This window comes from Squalius cephalus (assembly GCF_949319135.1).
Source record: "Squalius cephalus genome assembly, chromosome: 9".
Taxonomy (NCBI): Eukaryota; Metazoa; Chordata; class Actinopteri; order Cypriniformes; family Leuciscidae; genus Squalius; species Squalius cephalus.
The window spans coordinates 22158362-22177457 of record NC_137130.1 but is presented as its reverse complement, the minus strand read 5'-3'; the positions used below and the strand labels follow the sequence as shown (position 1 = coordinate 22177457).

At 36.4% G+C, this 19096-nt stretch overlaps 3 protein-coding genes across 3 annotated transcripts in view; all 3 read left to right on the top strand.

Annotated features, from left to right (window-relative positions):
- Nucleotides 1–221: 221 nt before the first annotated feature.
- The window catches only part of LOC307164430 (UDP-glucuronosyltransferase-like), a 50901-nt gene continuing 32026 nt past the window's right edge, over nucleotides 222–19096 (top strand). The window contains exon 1 of the mRNA XM_079881275.1: nucleotides 222–1165. Coding sequence (XP_079737401.1) covers nucleotides 302–1165 — 864 coding nt within the window. The 5' untranslated portion in view covers nucleotides 222–301. The remainder of the gene's footprint in view (nucleotides 1166–19096) is intronic.
- Nucleotides 2032–3862, top strand: LOC307164432 (UDP-glucuronosyltransferase 1A5-like). Its single transcript, XM_079881280.1, has one exon. It carries the CDS (start codon nucleotides 2134–2136, stop codon nucleotides 3025–3027), a length of 894 nt encoding a protein of 297 aa, XP_079737406.1. The 5' UTR covers nucleotides 2032–2133; the 3' UTR covers nucleotides 3028–3862.
- On the top strand, nucleotides 14784–18452 carry LOC307164664 (UDP-glucuronosyltransferase 1A5-like; the record flags this gene model as incomplete). Its single annotated transcript, XM_079881698.1, has 2 exons — nucleotides 14784–15626; nucleotides 18357–18452. 2 exons carry the CDS (start codon nucleotides 14784–14786, stop codon nucleotides 18450–18452), a joined length of 939 nt encoding a protein of 312 aa, XP_079737824.1.

Sequence of the window (19096 nt, the reverse complement as noted above, 5' to 3'; positions counted from 1 at the left end):
GTCAAATTGTAATAAATTAATTTTAAATAGTTAAATATGGTTAAAATATCACTCAGCTTTTTTTAATTTATGAGATCTGGATACTTTTCTCACTCTGCTACTAAGGGCATGCTTTGCCGCTTAAAAATCGAGATTGTCAACTTTCCAGGCCCTGCCTACTGTTGGTTGTTTAAACTCCCCTTTCAGGATAAAAGCCTGTGCCGCATGATGTGCAAATTCATAAGTGCTTGCAGACTTATAAGACAATCTTCTTAGCTCTTACCAATACTACAAGCTCATATGCTTGTAATTATTGCTGATTATGTATGATATGATTTTTAGAATGGCTGCTTCTGTGTTGCTCTTGTGTCTTTTCTGCCTGGGATCAGCAGAGGCTGGAAAGTTATTAGTAGTTCCTTCAGATGGCAGCCACTGGACAGGCATGAGGCCTTTGGTGGAAGAGCTTGGCCGTAGAGGAAACCTGGTGGTGGTCGTCATCCCAGAAGCGAGTCTGAGTATGGGTCCTTCACAACACACCACTACTCTGACATATCCAGTACCCTACACCAAGACCCAGCTACAAGAGCAGGTGAATGCAGGTGTTTCTACTTTGATAAGTAAAGATTTATCTACAGATCTGGCCAGGTTTCAGAGTTTCCACAACACTATGGATCTGCTTAATTTTCTTATAACCCGGAATGCTGAGGGTCTGCTCTCCAACAAGGATTTGATGAAGAAACTGCAAGACTACAACTTTGATGCTATTCTCACAGATCCATTTGAGCCCACTGGAGCTATAGCTGGTGAATATCTCTCAGTTCCAGCTATTTATATACAAACAAGCCATCCTTGTGGTGTTGATGCTCTTGCCAGTCAATGTCCAGTTCCAGCCTCTTATGTTCCACAAACTTTAACTCACTTTACTGACCACATGAATCTCTGGCAAAGAAGTGTGAACCTGGTATGGACTCTCCTGCAGCCCATGGCTTGTGGACGTATGTTTGCTCGTGCAGATGAGATCGCCTCACATGTCCTGCAGAGAAAAACATCGATGGTGGAGATCTTGAGCCGTGCAGCTCTCTGGTTTATGCATTCAGACTTTGTTTTACAATTTCCACGTCCGTTGATGCCAAACATGATCGTAGTTGGAGGAATGGACAGCAAGAAAGCAAAACCTCTGACACAGGTTAGTAATTTAATAGCTCTTATTTTGCCACTACTACTGATTATCATCCTCAAATGTAAAGTTTAATTTGCCAATATCACAGTTTCAAAAGAAAGACACTTCAGAAATAATATAAATAAACTCATTCATATATTCAACTGGAATGAAATACCTCTCAATAGGTCTTTTCATGATCAGTACAGCAGTTTTTTTGGAACTTTTGAGAGATTATTTTAAGTAATTTGTGAAATTTGCAACAGTAAGTGTGATCAAGTAATGCATGCATTAAGATGTTGGAAGAGGGAGAAACTCTCTGAGCCTTTTCACAGGTCTGTGTGAGAAAAGAAAACAATAGTTCTAAAACATGTTTGACACTTTCTGGAATTTTATCTTTTTACAAAACTCTACGAACTAGTTCTAAGAGTTTCTGTGTCCAGGGGCAAAGTGCAAAACCCTCCCCAGCGCCCACACACCTCCTCCTCCACTCCGTTCAGCACAATGTGCTCAATGAATGCATGTATCAACAGAAATATATTTAATTTTTCTCACTCTAGATGTCATTAATATTTTATATTCTGTTCAAATGTGAGGTAAAATTGCAAATACAAATTTTAACACGTCCTCATCCATTTTTAAATCTTTAGTTACTCTACCAGCACATCCAGTATTTTGCTTATGTTGCACCTTATGACATTTCATGCTGCCATGAGTTTTGCATTTGACAAAAATCATTTATAAAAAATAGGTTTCCTCACCCCCACCCCCCTTTTTAAAAATCTTTTTAAACTTTCACCCCGATTGGTTGCTTCACCACCTTATTTAGATAAAGTCCCACCTAGCTGCAAGGATCTCCACCTCTGCTTGCATAAACCAGACTCATTGTGAGATATTGGAGTAGTTTAAGCGACGCATTTCCTGGTTGTTTCTCGTCGACCTCACCTACAGCTGGCAAAAGCCACAGTGAGAGATTTTATTATACCATTGATAAAATGGCTGGTGTGTGGTTGCTCTTGGTTCTGTTCCTCTTGGGTTCAGCTGAAGCTGGGAAACTGTTGGTTATTCCATCAGATGGCAGTCACTGGTTAGGGATGAAGCCTATTGTGGAGGAGCTGGGGAGGAGAGGAAACCAGGTGGTGGTCGTCATTCCAGAGGCGAGTCTGAGTATGGGTCCTTCACAGAATACCACCACTCTGACATATCCAGTGGACTACACCAAGGCTGAATTAGAAGCAGACTTAGCAGATCAGTTAAAGACAGTTCTAAGTATTGATATCTCTACAGACCTGGCCAAGTTCCAGGTGTTCATTATTTCTCTGGATCTTCTTCAAAGCTTCATAGTGAGGAATGCAGAGGGTCTGCTCTTCAACAAGGACTTGATGAATGAACTGCAAGACTACAGCTTTGATGCTATTCTCACAGATCCATTTGAGCCCATTGGAGCTATAGCTGGTGAATATCTCTCCATTCCAGCTATTTATATGCAAATAAACCTTCCTTGTGGTGTTGATGCTCTTGCCAGTCAATGTCCAGTTCCAGCCTCTTATGTTCCACAACCTTTAACTCACTTTACTGACCGCATGAATTTTTGGCAAAGAAGTGTGAACCTGGTAAGGACTCTCCTGCAGCCCATGGCTTGCAGACATTTGTTTACTCGTGCAGATGAGATCGCCTCACGTGTACTGCAGAGAAAAGCATCGATAGTTGAGATCATGAGCCGTGCAGCTCTCTGGTTTATGCGCTTTGACTTTGCCTTTGAATTTCCACGACCGTTGATGCCTAACATGGTCATGATTGGAGGAATGGCAACTAAGAAGCCAAAACCATTGTCACAAGTAAGCTCCCATAATTACATTTGCATGCAATTGCATGTACATTTGCACTAACAGTATCATTGCTCACTTTAACAAGTGTGCTTTCACAATGTTCACTAAATAAAAAAGGACAAAGAAGTCAGGTCAGCAAGGTTCCAGAGTGTTTTATAGTTTTCTCTCATAAACAAAATAAACAACGAAACGAAAGTGTCTTCAACATAATAACGAATGTTCAACAGCATAAAATGTGTGCTCAGAGTCTTCCCCATTCCCAGGTCTGCTGGCTCTATATCCGGAATTAGTAACAGGTGTTAATCATTTGCACTTGACCCACTTCTCACTGCTCTTCTCCACACTGCAGACTCCACTTTACCACGCCCCCTTCACAACAAACAACATCAAAAAGTGTACCTTGTCACTGAGACAAAGTACCTTTGTTGAAGGTTGACATCCTCCTTCCTCCTGAAATACGCTGATATTTGACTATTTTCGACCCTGATTGCACGTTATAATGATAGCTGAAATATTAATTTAGACGGGCAAGCTAGAATGTGCCAAATTAAGGCAGCATGTTTTTATAGCCTATAGCCTAAGCTTTGGTTTTCGTTACAGTCCAGTGTTGTGTTAGATATTTTTGTGAAATATAATCTCCGATTATAATTGCTCTTTGTTTTTCCTAACAGATCAGCATTCGTACAAACTGATTCTGTTTCATATTTAGACATTTCAATGTCTTGTTTTCTCTCTTTAAAACGGCTAGTTTAACCAAAAGGCTTAAGATTGAGCATCACGTTTAATATATTGTTAGCTAGCTTTCACATTGGTTGGAGATCTAGGCAAGGCAAGGCAAGTTTATTTATATAGCACATTTCATACACAAAGGTAATTCAAAGTGCTTTACTCAGAAGAAATGAAAATAATCAATAGAAATAAGAATAATTAAAACAGTTTAGAATAAAAAAGAAAAAGTACAAATAGTCGGACGAACAGTGGCACAGTGCTCATAGCTAAACAGATACATAAACAGATGTTTTTTAATGGTCATTTATAGGCTTTTTTTTTTTTTTTTTTTTTTTTTAAGAAACCACACATATAGGAAGAGGTCGGGTATATGGTTGTAACATCACCACAAATTCCACCAATCAGGGATAAGCTAGGATTCATATGATCCTTTAGTTATTTACCCACTTCCTCCCAGATCCCATATTAATGGTTGTCAATGCTATAAATAGACACATGCAGATTTTATAAAGACAAAAATAGATTTTTAGGTAAGAATGTAATTTTATTTATTTGTATAGTACTTAAAATTTTGCAGATAAAATCATATAAATTATATTAGATTAAATTGTATAGTTTCTCAGGCAAAATCAGTGCAGATCAGTCCTCTCTACGCTAGACGGCGATATATGGCCACGCCAAGACTCACCCTTCAATAGCCAATATTGGCTGAAGGTGAAAACCGTAATTTTAAGCCACCATTGTGGTGATTAGTGTTTGTTTTAGTTGGGCTCTTGACCCTTATATTATTCATTTAACCTTTTGTTTGGCTGCTGTACCTGAGTTATAACAGCCAGATGAACAAACAGAAAAGGTGATCGATGGTGATGGTTGTGTTTTAACATAATCGTTATTTCACAATCATTTGACCCGATTCACTGAACTCATATAGTTCAGAGTTAATTTCTGAGTTAGATTTACTTTATTAATTATAACAGCACTGTCTTGGTACAGGATAATATTTTTAGCCATTTCAATGAAATCCAAATAATCAAATAAATAATAAAAAAAAACTTCACTTTTTTTTTTTTTTTAATAGGCACACACAGACATCAAGAATTTGCGTATGAATCTCAACAATGGTGACAAACAGATCACCCCTGATCATAAGCTCATTATTTATTCATGCAGCAATGCATGATGGGAGCCATGAATGAGTTTTGATTGGTTGCACCCAGAATGCACTGCAACATGCTTTATAATTGTCACCATTGTTGAGATTCACAGACTGATTCTTGATGTCAATGTGTCTAAAAAATACATTAATATATATATATATATATATTTTCGTATAATGGAAATTTTTAAGAAACTCTAAATATTATGCTGTACAAGAACAGTGCTATAATTAATAAAGTAAACCTAACTCAGAAATTGGTTTCTTTAATTTAAGTGAACTTGAAAAATGAGTGAGCAGAACTAAAAGTGTTAAGTTGTAGGTATTTAGTAATTCTAAGTGGGGTTAAATTTATATCAAGCAATCCACACAAAATGAAAAAACTAAGTTAACACTAATCATGGCTATTAAGTTACATGAACATAAAAAAAAACGTGCTACTGGTACTACTTGATTTAGTACTGCACACTTAAAATAAACAAGCTTTTCTAACTCACTAATCTTAAGCTTACTTTGCATACTTTTTTTTAAGTAAGGTCAACTAATTACATTTTACAGTGTACAGCTAAACAACAGCTGACAGAGGTGGAGTGGTTTGTAACATTTGTAAAATGAGCACAGTTATTTTTATTTTTGATAACACAGAATGCCTAGACAGTGGAAAAGAAAGACAGATGTGTGCCGGCCAGTGTTTTTATTTTATTTTATTTGAGTAAAAGTGTGAGTAAATCATGCAGTTTCTGGGCCAACCTGCACTCCAGGGTTAACAACATAGATTTTTCACCATTGTGACTCTGATTGAGAATATTCACACATAGACACAATCTCACACACACATTAACACTGTTTTTTAAAGGAAATGTGAAAAGGGTCCATTATATGCTGCCTTGTTCCCACAGCGGAATCAGAGCCATTTTGTCATCCGAAATGACACTAAAGTAAATTAAAAAAACACATTATTTTATATTTCATATAGACAAGATAGAACAGCAAACCAATTTTAGTATCAAACTGATTAGAACATTAATTGCTGAATTTATAAGGCCTTACAGTATTCATATATATTTGATATTTATGGCATTTAGACATTAGATTTGAATTCAGTGTAGCCTATAAGATAGCCTAAGATTTATGTGACAGAATAACCAGAGAGAAAGAGAGACATTAGATTTGATGTAAGTGTGTGTGTGGATGCATACTGTATAGTATGCTAGTATCTCTTCCGGTATACATGACAACCTTTAAAAGTAAATTTTTAAGTAAGTGACCTGCTAAAGCCGCTTTTTCCACCTGCATCATGAAAGTGCTTTGTGAGATTGACTCCTGTATATATTTTAACAGTATGTTGGATCATGTTAGATGGCTTTCTATAAATTCATTAGAATTGCAGAATTGTTTTGAACATTTTGTCAAAAGGTAAAGATAAAAGCAGTAACTTTAACCTCTAATAAACTCTGAATGAACCAGAAAAAATCTTAAATTCTTGAATGATTTCTGGATTTATAAACAATTGTGAAGGGGCAAAAACTTCAGTGATTACAAATTACTATCAGTGACCCATACCTTAATTTTTTGTCTGATCAATTAAAATTGCAAATCATACATACAATGACTTGAATACACCTGTTTTATGATTGTGATCTTTTACATTTTTGAATCCCTTTTTCAAAATTAATTTAGATATTTTTAGGCATAAAGTAAAAATGTCTGGGTGATACAACTGTTTTCTAAAAAATAAAAGAATTAAATTCTTAAAAATGAATCAAGTAGTTTGGCTTAATCTTTTTTTAATAGTTTTGAAAATAAATTCACATGCAGAAACTGGGATTTGCACCACATGAACCAAACTAACTTTACCTTTGATCATAAAAAGGTCAAATTATCTGATATTTTAAGATACTTTTTGACATTTTTCTGCAGGGGTCATCTTTATGATATCATTTCCTGTTTTATGTTTTTATTTCTGCATATATATATATATATAGTCTCAGAACTATTATTAAACAATATTAAGCCAAACTACGGTACTTCATAATCCATTTTTAAGAATTTCATACTTTTCAATCGTTTCATTTTGATATCAGGACAGTTGTATCAACCAGTTTTTTTTTTAGGTTTTTTTTTTTTACTTTATGCCTAAAAGTATCAGTATATGTATGTGTGATTTTTATTTTTTTTTATTTTTTTTTTATTATTATTATTATTATTATTTTACTTTTACCTTTTTAAAAATGCCAAGTCTGAATTATAATATTTATTATTCATTAGTTATTCATATTTGTTTATAATAGATTACAATTAGTTTATACAGTTTAAAAAGTTAATCATAAAGCATATCTGTATATCGTTAGCCTCATAGCATAATTGCCCATGTCATATTTAAAAAAAAAAAGACTTATTATGAAAAAAAGGCAATTATGCTATGAGGCTAACGATATGTAGAAATTTAATACCTTCAATTTTCATGGTACCTAATGCTTGAACTAATGTTAATATGACAAAAGTGCTATATCAACACATTAACCTGTTGCAGGTCCTATTTTCCTTTGTATGAACAAAGCTATCTTTATATAACTGTGACAGTTCTATATGCTAGTACGTTCTTGAAATATTAACCCAGAGCTACATTTAACCCACTTGTTAGACTTTAAACCACAGTGCAGTGACTTAGCGTAAAAGTCTGAGCTTATTAGTTGTGCTGTACGCACATGCAGCCAGAGAACTATCAACACTCAGTCTCCTTTTGTCTATTTTAGAAACACCTCCTCATTTGAAAACATTCACAGCCATCTTAAATGCTGGCTGGCAGCAGCTGGCAGCCACTGGCTGAGCATGAAGATCTTGGTGGAAGAGTTGTCTCGGAGGGGTCATGAGATGGTGGTCCTGGTCCCTGTAACCAGTTTTCTGATTAGGGCAACTAAAAATGCAACAACAAAAAAACAACAAAAAAACAACAACAACAACAACAAAAAAAAACACAGCAATTATTAATCTATGTTAATATTAATGCCTACCAGGGGCATTAATTGAGTATACCTTGGCTGCCTGGTCAGGTCAATGCAAAGAAAAATATTTTTAATGCAGGATTAACTGAGTTGTATTACTACATGTGTTGACTATAATGACCATAATGGCCTCATTATAACAAACAAAGATATTGCAAGGCCCGTTATATTGGTCCAAATGCCGGTTCGCCAATACACGGGGAAGGTATCACGTGTTACTGTCCTTTTCTCATGCAAAGTATTGGTTGGTTAAATGCAATACATTAATCATGTATTCTCTCGTTAATTCATCTGACTCCATAAATGAAAGGTTTTAATAATATCTGTGCCTAACTAAAAGTGAGCGAATGTTTGACTATTCCTTTTAACCATTAAATGAACAATGTCAAAATCAGTTAGAATAATCACATGTAATAATTTAATATTTCAGATATCAGAGATCAATTCCACAATCAATTCAAATATCTAGAACATGGTTATACATTGGTTACACCAAAGAATCTTACCCAGTTTGTACCTGAGATAGAGAGAGAGAAAGGGATAGAAAGAGAGAGAGAGGGAGAGAGAGAGAGAGAGAGAGAGAGAGAGAGAGAGAGAGAGAGGGAGAGAGAGACAGAGACCCTATTCCATTCGTGTCCAGCAAAGAAGAGAGCAGGGAGAGCGCGAACACCTTTCTTTATCCTGTCTGACCAGGTGATATGGGGGATGGGGAGACCATCCTCAAATGGCTTCTATTCAATGAAAGGGGGGTTGCCTTATCTGGCCTTATCTCTAAACCAGTTTTCTCTAAACTTCTATAAACCTTATTTCCTTTTATTTTATCTATCTGGATATGAGATATCTGTACCACTCACTTTGAGACATTTCAAATGACACCAAAAGCATAAAAGTCAATGATAAACATTCACATTAAACCATGTTCTTGTGTGAGTTCTTTGTTTCTGAGAGGAAGAAAGGCTGTATATGGGGAGGTCGAATGTTAATTAGCCAGCAGGGCCATTTTGTCCCATAGACCAGTATTTTCAGTCTTACAATATGATGTAAATAAAAGATTAATTGTGAAGTTGATTCCTACAATTATAAACTTCACACTTCAGTACAAGTGACAAAATATACAAAAATAGATTTTTTTTTTTAAATGTTATTGTGTGATTTGATGTGTAAAAATAAATTCAAAAGCAAAACGTGTGAAAAAAAAACTGGGCTATATTAGGGAAATGGCTAATGAGTCAATAAGTGCTCCTCTGGTTATACCGGTTATAATGGTAGTTTCATGTTTTTTTATTTATTTATATATATATATTTTTTTTTTACCAAGTTAGTTTTCCTACATCGTGACACTTTTAGTTAACAAATGGGGCTTCGTCTCTCAGAGTATGCGGGCACGCCAGAACACATCTGTTAGAACACACATCTGCATCAGAACCAAATGAGAACCTACAGATGTGTTCGACATCGGCTCATCAGTCACGTGTGACATCGGCACTGTCTCAAGTCGAACAAAATTTCGAACAAGAACACACTGCTTGATCATGCACATTTAGATCATTTCTATTAAATTTTTCAAGTCAGCCGCCGATCGGTCTACGCACCGCTGCCTGCAGTCAAACAGTTGTCTTATTATACGGAGATGAGAGAGTCTGTGGCTCTTACCATTGGAAAAAGTGTAAAGGCTAGGATCACATGAGCATGGCCGGACTTACCATTGGCTTGACTAGGCTGCAGCCCATGGGTCCCACTCAGTAGGGGGCCCCCTCCCTTACCCATTTTCATTTGTTTGTTTTGTTCAGTTAACTTGTAAGATATCCAGAAATTATTAGCCGTATTTCCACTGTCTGGCCATGTGCGAGCAAGGGCTATAATCAGCCCAAAGTAGTGACTTGAGCGCTTGAAAACGCGTCTTTCCACGCTCACGGAGTAGTTTGAAAGGCTATAGTTTGAAAGGCGGGGGGAGCACGTAATAAAATACCCGGGCCTTAAAATCCTCCGACTGAGAGCTTCGAGGCCATAATCAAATGCCGCAACCTTATATTTATCTTTATTTCACAAAGAATAGCACATATGTTTATCCGCATCTGCTCCATTGCGATTGGCTACTTTAAACAGCTCCAGTCAGGCTTTTAGTCCAAAAGAGCGCACATTTAGAAAAATCTTGATAAATTCTCATGTTCACGTCTCATTGCTTTACAGAGAATGATCATTTCTATTAAATTTTACACTACATTATGTGCTCTGGAGAGTTTTGAGCGCTCTCTCCACTGCCATCACAATAGACATATGCATATCATCAAAATGATAAAAACAAACAAAAAACATTTAGGCCTAACGAGTTCCCGTTTTATATATTTAGCCTATAACACAAGCCTATGATATGTGAGTTATCACACTAGCAAGGTTGCTGTTTTTCTGAACATCTGCACAATCGCAAATGTGACATTTATACAACAGTTCAATAAAGTTACTGAGTAACTTTTATAGATACATTCTGTTTTTGCTCCATCCAAGAAAACAGAACAAACAACAGAACCGCTGCGCCTCCGAGCAACACGTGTTTTGTTCCTCAAAATATCTGCATTTTTTACATAATCAGACGAGTAAATGATTCAATTAGGCTACCCATTCATAAATACAGTCGTTTGCTAGGTTAAACGAATTAGGATTTTTGAACGAATTGGTTGAATAAAGGATTCAACTCCCTTATTAAGATGGAGACTTGCTACCTACTAGCAGGGTTAGTTTCATAGTAAAAAATTACACTTTGTAATTTTTCAATCATTTCATATTTCTATAATGTTTACATTCAAAACATAATCTCTTAACATAATTTATGCAGTTATAATTTGTTGTGTAAATCCATTCATGCCATGTCTAAACAGCCTGTGTCAATCCAAAAATGGATTTTAATGATACCGACTTCCTTTTATTTGATCATAATAGCCATACACCGTGTCTTTGCATTCTGATTGAATTTGTTGACTAAATTTAAGAATCTGACATAAGAGGACAGATAGCTATGACAATGAATTTAAAAATACTGTTTTCTCTTGGCTTTATTATTAGAGTTTTGATCTTCTCTCAACCGAGAGAGCACATCCTGCATTATAAGTATTATAATGACTATATTAGCCTACCACTAAACTTTGACTATAGGCTTGTTGCATATTAATTGTTCTAGGAACCTCAAAGCATATTTACATTTTTGTGTAATTTGTGCTACTCCATAATGATGAAGGGCTCTCAAGTTTTGAAGACAGGCAAGAGTGACATCCATGGCCAGGATATAATTACAAAATTTGACATGATTTTAAAAGTGACCTATATAACATCGACTATGCAATACACTTTAATTTATTTAGTGCTGATAAAATTATTAAACCTATTTGGAGAGAGATATGTTTATAACATGACAATATGTCAGTCATCGTGTGATAAAGGAAATATGACTAGGCCTAGACTACTTGTTCTGAGCAGGTGTTGTCAGTGAACAGGCTGTAAAACTGTTGGCTATTAGTAGACACTCATGAAAAACTGATGCTAATTATCTGAGAAACATTCTCAAACAGCAGTCAAGTTGTCATTGTTTGTGTCAAACAAGTTGTGAATTTGTTGTAACATTGCTCAAAGTGATGCTCCAGTGTGGGTGAACGAAACTTTCGGAAGATGTTGTAGCAGAATCATGTGAACAATTCCAGGATATGCTTTTTTTCATTGGTTGTTGCGTTAAATCTTACCCAGATACAATAGTGCTATTTTCTGATTGGCATTTTTGTAGCCCCTTTCTTTTTTTTTTTTTTGATTGGTTGATAAGTAGCAGGCTCGACGTGAAAGCGGTGCGGCATATTTAATGTATTATAAATAGTTTTTCCGCGTGAGAAATACAATGTGTGGCGGGAGTGCGTGACAAAAGACCGAAATGTGTGACTGCCTCGCTCAATGCGTGACACTTGAGAGCCCTGATGATGTTTGTAGCGTAAGTAGGGCCCAAACAAACTCAAACCCAACTCAAACTCAAAAGTCCTGCCCTGCAGTTTTATGACAGACAGGGCCTGTCCAAATACCCACCCCTGCAGTCTTTGCACTTGACCACTTGTCTACTTGCATGACGTATTTCCTGTATTTGGCCCAAGTGTTTAAGTACTGTAGGTGCAAAGGCTACTAGTGAGTGTGTGTAAAACATTTGATTACCCGATGGGACACACTTATAGTGTTACAAAAATGTATGTGTTTACAGTGCTTTATTTTGATTTTCCAATACTTTGCATTTTAAAATAAACTTTTAAGGGATGGTTCGGAGTAATTTCAATCTAGGGTCCTTTGCACTATGACCTGGTGTTTGGCTCGAGGTCATGGTGCAAAGGACCCTAGGTTGAGATTACTCCGAATCATCCCTTTAAATGTCTTGTTCAGTATGTAACGGAAGACACCATTTAAAAACTGTGGTGCTTCTAATTCAGTTATAAAAACAATAGCAAATGGTGTACAAAATACACAGTCTACTCATCTTTGCACAAATAAAATGTGCAACACTTTATATTTTACTACCAAATTATATGTAGGCCTAATATTTAATTAATTTAACTTACAGTGGAATGTTTTCATCGACATCTCGCAATTTCGGGGCACGTGAGTTCCCGAACATGATGCATGCTGGGATACTCTTAGCTTTGAAAACCACTCCGAAGCAGTATTCGAGATAGTGTGGGTTTAGTGTGCGTTCAGGGCACTGCGCTTTGGCATTTTAAGACATGGGACAGTCTTGCGCACTTCCTGTCTCATGCATGTGCTCTCAAGTGGCCAAGACTGCAAGTGAATTTGGACAGGGCCTCATTACAGCTTACGTTAGCCTACACAGTTTCTTGTAGATTAGCGCGTTCGTCTTATGAATAATGTTCTATATTTGGTGTTATATCGCTAGTAAATGTACTGGAGGACTGCAATGTTTGTGGAATGTGTTTTACTGAATGGTAAAAAGAGCGTGAATTGCTCTATAGCTGTAGAATACTGGTCACTACAGTGTGCATAAAACCACATTTAAGATTAGAGTTGAAACTGTTCATTAAAAACAGGTTTATTGGGCATACATAGAAGTGATTATAGTCACTAAAAAAGTAATTACAATGTAATTGTTGAAATTGGGAAAGCCATAGAAAGAATACATTTATTTATTAAAATCTTTATATTTTGTTTACCTTCATTCATTAAAAAGCGTTATCTTTATTAGGCATACATAGTAGTCATAATTCATTACAATTCATTTGTTGAAATGTGGTTCCCATAGAGAGAACGCATCATTATTTTTTAATTGTTTTATTAAACAACTGTCATGATATACCTGTCACCATGCACTACACTTCCCATCATCCTCCCTTGCTCCCACCTGCTCTCACTCCATAATCCCCCACACCTGCCAGCAATCACCCTCATCTGATCCACACTACAAAATCCTGCACACCAACAGTGAATGCAGTTGTACAGTTCATATGGATGCATGTGTCAATAGCGCCACTGTGTGTCTAAAAATAGAAACTATTTAGAGTGCTATAATTTCATGGCCTGTACATTTAGAAATCAACTGTATTTTTGATATTAAATACATAAATGACAATTGCACTTTAAAGGATGGGTATGGTATATAATAGTCAAATATAGCCAGGAATTAACTTAAGTGAAAATGTGAAATGTTTCTAAACTGAATTGCTTTTGAAATTGGCAAAGTGGACATTTTCCCATCTAAATTTTGAAGTTTCTAAAACATTTACATTTCTTCATTTTGTAGATGCTTTCATCACATGTTTAATAGAGAACCAGAATGTTCCTGGTCTTGTTGTGTACTGATTCACTAGTGCATGTTGTCTCAACGAAAGAAAAAAAGGTTTTCCTTCATAATCTTTAGTCAAATTGTAATAACACTTAATTAAAAAAAAAATAAAAAAAAAAAAAAAAAAATAATATATATATATATATATATATATATATATATATATATATATCACTCAGCTTTATTCATTTATGAGATCTGGATACTTTTCTCACTCTGCTACTAAGGGCATGCTTTGCCTCTCAAGAATCAACTACTGTTGGTTGTTGAAACACCTCTTTCAGGATAAAAGTGTGTGCCGCGGTGCTTGCAGACCAGTAAAAAGACAGTATTTGAAGAAAGGCTGTGTTTAATTGTTATGTTTAAACTCATATAGTAGGCCTACTTCACACTTGAAAAAAAAAAAGTTTAAAAGAGCACAACTTGTATTAATGACCTTTAATTACACATTATAATGTCTATATAGCATTTTAAAGTGTGTTGGTTTTTTGTTAGTGCTTTTTAATAGGTTATAAATTATAGATAAGTATTGCATTGTATTTTGAATTTTTGGTAAAATGTGAGGTAAAAAATGCAATTATTCATTTTAACATGTGTCCTCATCCTAATTTTTTAAACTACAAGCATATCCAGTATTTTGCATATCTGAAAAAAAGTCAACATATTTGAATAACAAGACCTGACATTTCATGCTTGCCATTAGTTTTGCATTTGACAGGAATAATCATTTATTTGAAAAAAGTATTAAAGTAAACATCTGTGCAATAAGTATTAAAGTAAACATCTGTGCAATAGTTACTTTGTAATATACTTTTGCCTTTTTCTTTTTTCCATTTTCATCTATGCCATTACAAGCCATATGCATTTTTCTCTATTTCATTTTTTGCATGACATGACATATTTCTAAACTTTCACCTCTATATGGTTGCTTCACCACCTTATATAGATAAAGTCCCACCCAGCTGCTGATCTCAACCTCTGCTTGCATAAACCAGACTCATTGTGAGATATTGGAGTAATAAGCTACACATTACCTGGTTGTTTCTCGTCGACCTCTCATCCAGCTGGCAAAAGCCACAGTGAGAGATTTTATTATACCATTGATAAAATGGCAGGCGTGTGGTTGCTCCTGGTTCTGTTCCTCTTGGGTTCAGCTGAAGCTGGGAAACTGTTGGTTATTCCATCAGATGGCAGTCACTGGTTAGGGATGAAGCCTATTGTGGAGGAGCTGGGGAGGAGAGGAAACCAGGTGGTGGTCGTCATTCCAGAGGCGAGTCTGAGTATGGGTCCTTCACAGAATACCACCACTCTGACATATCCAGTGAACTACACCAAGGCTGAATTACATGCGTCATTAGAAGGCAATTTAACTGCAATTCTGAGTAATGACCTTTCTTCTGACCTGTCCAAGTTTCTGCTTTTCTTCTACCAAATGAACCTTCTTCAAACATTTATAGTGAGGAACGCTGAGGGTCTGCTCTTCAATGAGGACTTGATGAAGAAGCTTCAAGACTACAGATTTGATGCTATTCTCACTGACCCGTTTGAGCCTGTTGGGGTCATTGTTAGTGAATATCTCTCCATTCCAGCTATTTATATGCAAGTAAACCTTCCTTGTGGTGTCGACACTCTTGCCAGCCAATGCCCAAGTCCTCCTTCTTATGTTCCACAACGTAATACCCACTTTACAGACCAGATGAATTTGTGGCAAAGGTGTGTCAACTTGGCAAGGACTCTCCTGCAGCCCATGGCTTGTAGATACATGCATACTTGCGCAGATGAGATCGCCTCACGTGTACTGCAGAGAAAAGCATCTATGATGGAAATCATGAGCCGTGCAGCTCTCTGGTTTATGCGCTTTGACTTTGCCTTTGAATTTCCACGACCGTTGATGCCTAACATGGTCATGATTGGAGGAATGGCAACTAAGAAGCCAAAACCATTGTCACAAGTAAGCTCCCATTATTACATTTGCATGTAATTGCATGTACATTTGCACTAACAGTATCAGTGTCGTTGCTCTCTGTCCCTCTATGCTCACTTTTCTCTATCCATGTCTGTCATCAACTCATCATCATGGACTGTGAAAATAGCCAGCAAATGCACAAGCAAACCTCACACCATTATCTATACTATATATAGAGAGTGTTTTGTCTAAATTAATGGTGTCTAATGGGCTGAGAAAGAGCAAGAAACTGTTTGGGTCTCTTTTTTTCAGAGCATGTCTGTATTATGACAGAATCATTCCAGAAATATGCATCTCTTTTAAGATCTTTGCTTTAACAACATGACATTTTTTATCTTTCTCTTGTCACTGAGGCAAAGTACTTTAGTTGAAGGTTGACATCCTCCTTCCACACTGAAAAACGTGGAGATTTAACTCTTTTCTACCCTGATCGCACGTTATCATGATGGCTGATATATTCATTTAGATGGGCTAGCTCGAGTGGGACATATTAAAGGGCACAATGTTTGTTTGTTTTTTATAGCCGATAGCCCATAGTTTTTTTTTACAGCCCAGTGTTATGTTAGATATTTTTGTGAGAAATAATCACAGATTATTGTTCTATTTTTTTTTTTTTTTTTTTTTTTTACAGATCAGCATTTGTACAAACTGGTTCAGTTCAGTTCAGTTTAGTTTATTTATCCCTTAGGAAATTAGTTTTGCACAGGTGCCACACATTACATAAACAAAAAAACACACAAGTAGACAAAAGGCAAATGGTTACAGACTATTCAACATTAAAATAGCAGTTGGTATAAATGAGTTTTTGAACCTCTTGGTTTTCCCCCCCATTGCTCTATATCTACGGCCTGATGGGAGCATAACAAACTCTTTGTGTAATGGGTGTGATGGACAGTTGATTATCGAATAGGCTTTTTTAACAACTCATTCTTTAACAATGTCCTGGAGCAATATCTGTTGAACTCCAATTACTTTAGAAGCAGTCTTAATCAGCTTAGTCGTTCTGTTTCTATTGGACAGGCTAATACAATCAAACCATACAATGGCGCAGTAAGAAATGACGGATTCGATAAAACTCTGATAAAACAGTGTCATCAACACTGAACATACTTTAAAAGAGTTCATTTTTCTTAGGAAAAACATACGCTGTTGAACCTTTTTTACAAATGGCATCAGTATTGCCATTAAAATTGAATTTGTTATCAATCACTATACCAAGATATCGATATTCGTCCACAAGCTCAATGTCCCTTCCATTTATAACAGTAGGAGAGACTGAAATGGCTGATTTTCCAAAGTCTATAATCATGTCTTTGGTCTTTGATATATTTAAATTTAGATTACAATTTGCACACCAAGAGACAAAATTCTCCACCACAGGTCCATGAGATGTCTCTTCATTTGCTAGGAGACTCACAATCACAGTATCATCTGCAAACTTTAACATATACCTATTGTCAAATGTGCTCCTACAATCATTTGTGTACAAAATAAAAAGCAGAGGGGAAAGAACACACCCTTGAGGGAACCAGTAGAAGAACATAACTTGGAAGAAAGCAAACCATTGACTCTCACACACTGAGTCCTGTTCGATAAGAAATTGACAATCCATCCTACTAAATTAAGATCAAGGTTAAATAATCTGACAAGTTTATCGGCTAACACATGTGGCCTAATTGTGTTAAATGCGGATGAAAAGTCAATGAAAGCTAGTCGTGCCTTTGTTTTTGGGGTCTCCAGATGTTGAGCTACTAAATGTACAAGAGTAGTTATGGCATCCTCAACACCCCTCCCTGCTCTATACGCAAACTGGAGAGGATCTAAATTGTCTTCTACATGCTTCAATATCTCCTCTCTCACGATTTTCTCAAATGTTTTCATCACCAGAGAGGTGAGGGCTACCGGTCTAAAATCATTTAAAACCTTCGGACTCCTGCATTTCGCCACAGGAACAATTGTGGCATGTTTCCAGATTTGTGGGATGATTTGCATTTTAAGAGACCTGTTAAAAATCTGTGTAAATATGCCACTTAACTGTAAATTACACGCTCTCAACACCTTACCACTAATATTATCTGGTCCAGGGCTTTTTTTTTTTACTTTTATCCTTTTAAAAAACCTGGCCACTGTGGGAGCATCGATATTAAACACCATATTAGCTTGCCAAGAATCATACTTCACATTATCATCATCCACATTAAATCTTAAATAAAATTTGTAAAGTTCATTCGCTAAACACACATTAGATGTATGCCCATTTAAAGATATCATAGTTCTATTACTTTCCTGTAAACCTGTCATTAATTTCATTCCATCCCAAACCGCCTTTTGATCAGCATTTAAGAATATTTGTTCTATTTTTTCTTTGTAATTATGTTTTGCCTTCACAATAGCTACTCTTACTTCCTTCCTAATACTAGAATAAGCAACTTTATCACCACTTTTAAAAACAACACTTTTTTCCTTAAGAAGATTTTTCAATTCTGCATTAAACCAGGGCTTATTATTTGAATGCCGGTTAATAACCTCAGTATCAATCACATTATCAACACAGAATGAAATATAACTACACACCACATTAGTCCACTCATTTAAATTGTCCGACGATGCTTGAAAAACAGACCAGTCCGTACACTCAAAGCATCCTTGTAGGGCCAATATACCATCCTCATTCCATACCTGGGCCGTCCATGATTCTGTGCCTCTCCTTTGCAGCACAGTCCTGTTGGGAATAGGTGCACCACACTGTGGTCAGAGGAGTCCAATGGGGGCGCAGCAACGGATCTGTACGCCCCTCGTATAGATCCATAGCATATGTCAAGAGTCTTATTTCCTCGAATGTGACAAGTGATGTACTGATGAAAATGGCTAAGAGTTTTGTTGCAATTAATGCGGTTAAAATCACCCATAACAGGACATGGGGCATCAGGTGAGATGGACTGAAGTCTTTGTAACACGGAGAACAACACCTCATTTGCATTTTTAGTATTAGCCTTAGGGTGAATATACACGACAGACAGAAACACTTGAGGAAATTCCCTTGGCAAGAAGTATGGTCTCACCGAAATTGTCAATAGCTTAATGTCCGGTAGGCAAATTTTCTCCCGTACAGTCACATTATTACACCATCTTGGGTTAATATAAAAACATACTCCACCTCCCTGCCGCTTCCCCGTCGTACATGGATCACGGTCGAGACGTACTGTCTCGATCGTGTTTCACTCGATCGTGTTTCACGTACTGTCTCGATCGTATACTGTCTCGGTTCTGTTTCATATTTAGACATTTAAATTCATTTGTTCTCTCTTTAAAACAGCTAGTTAAACCAAATTTTAAAATGAAACCAGACATAGGGGGACCGGGTATGGTTGTAACATGGGGAGTAACTGTGTAGCTGTAACACCACCAATTCCACCAATCAGGGATAAGCTAGGAGTCATTATTTACCCACTTCA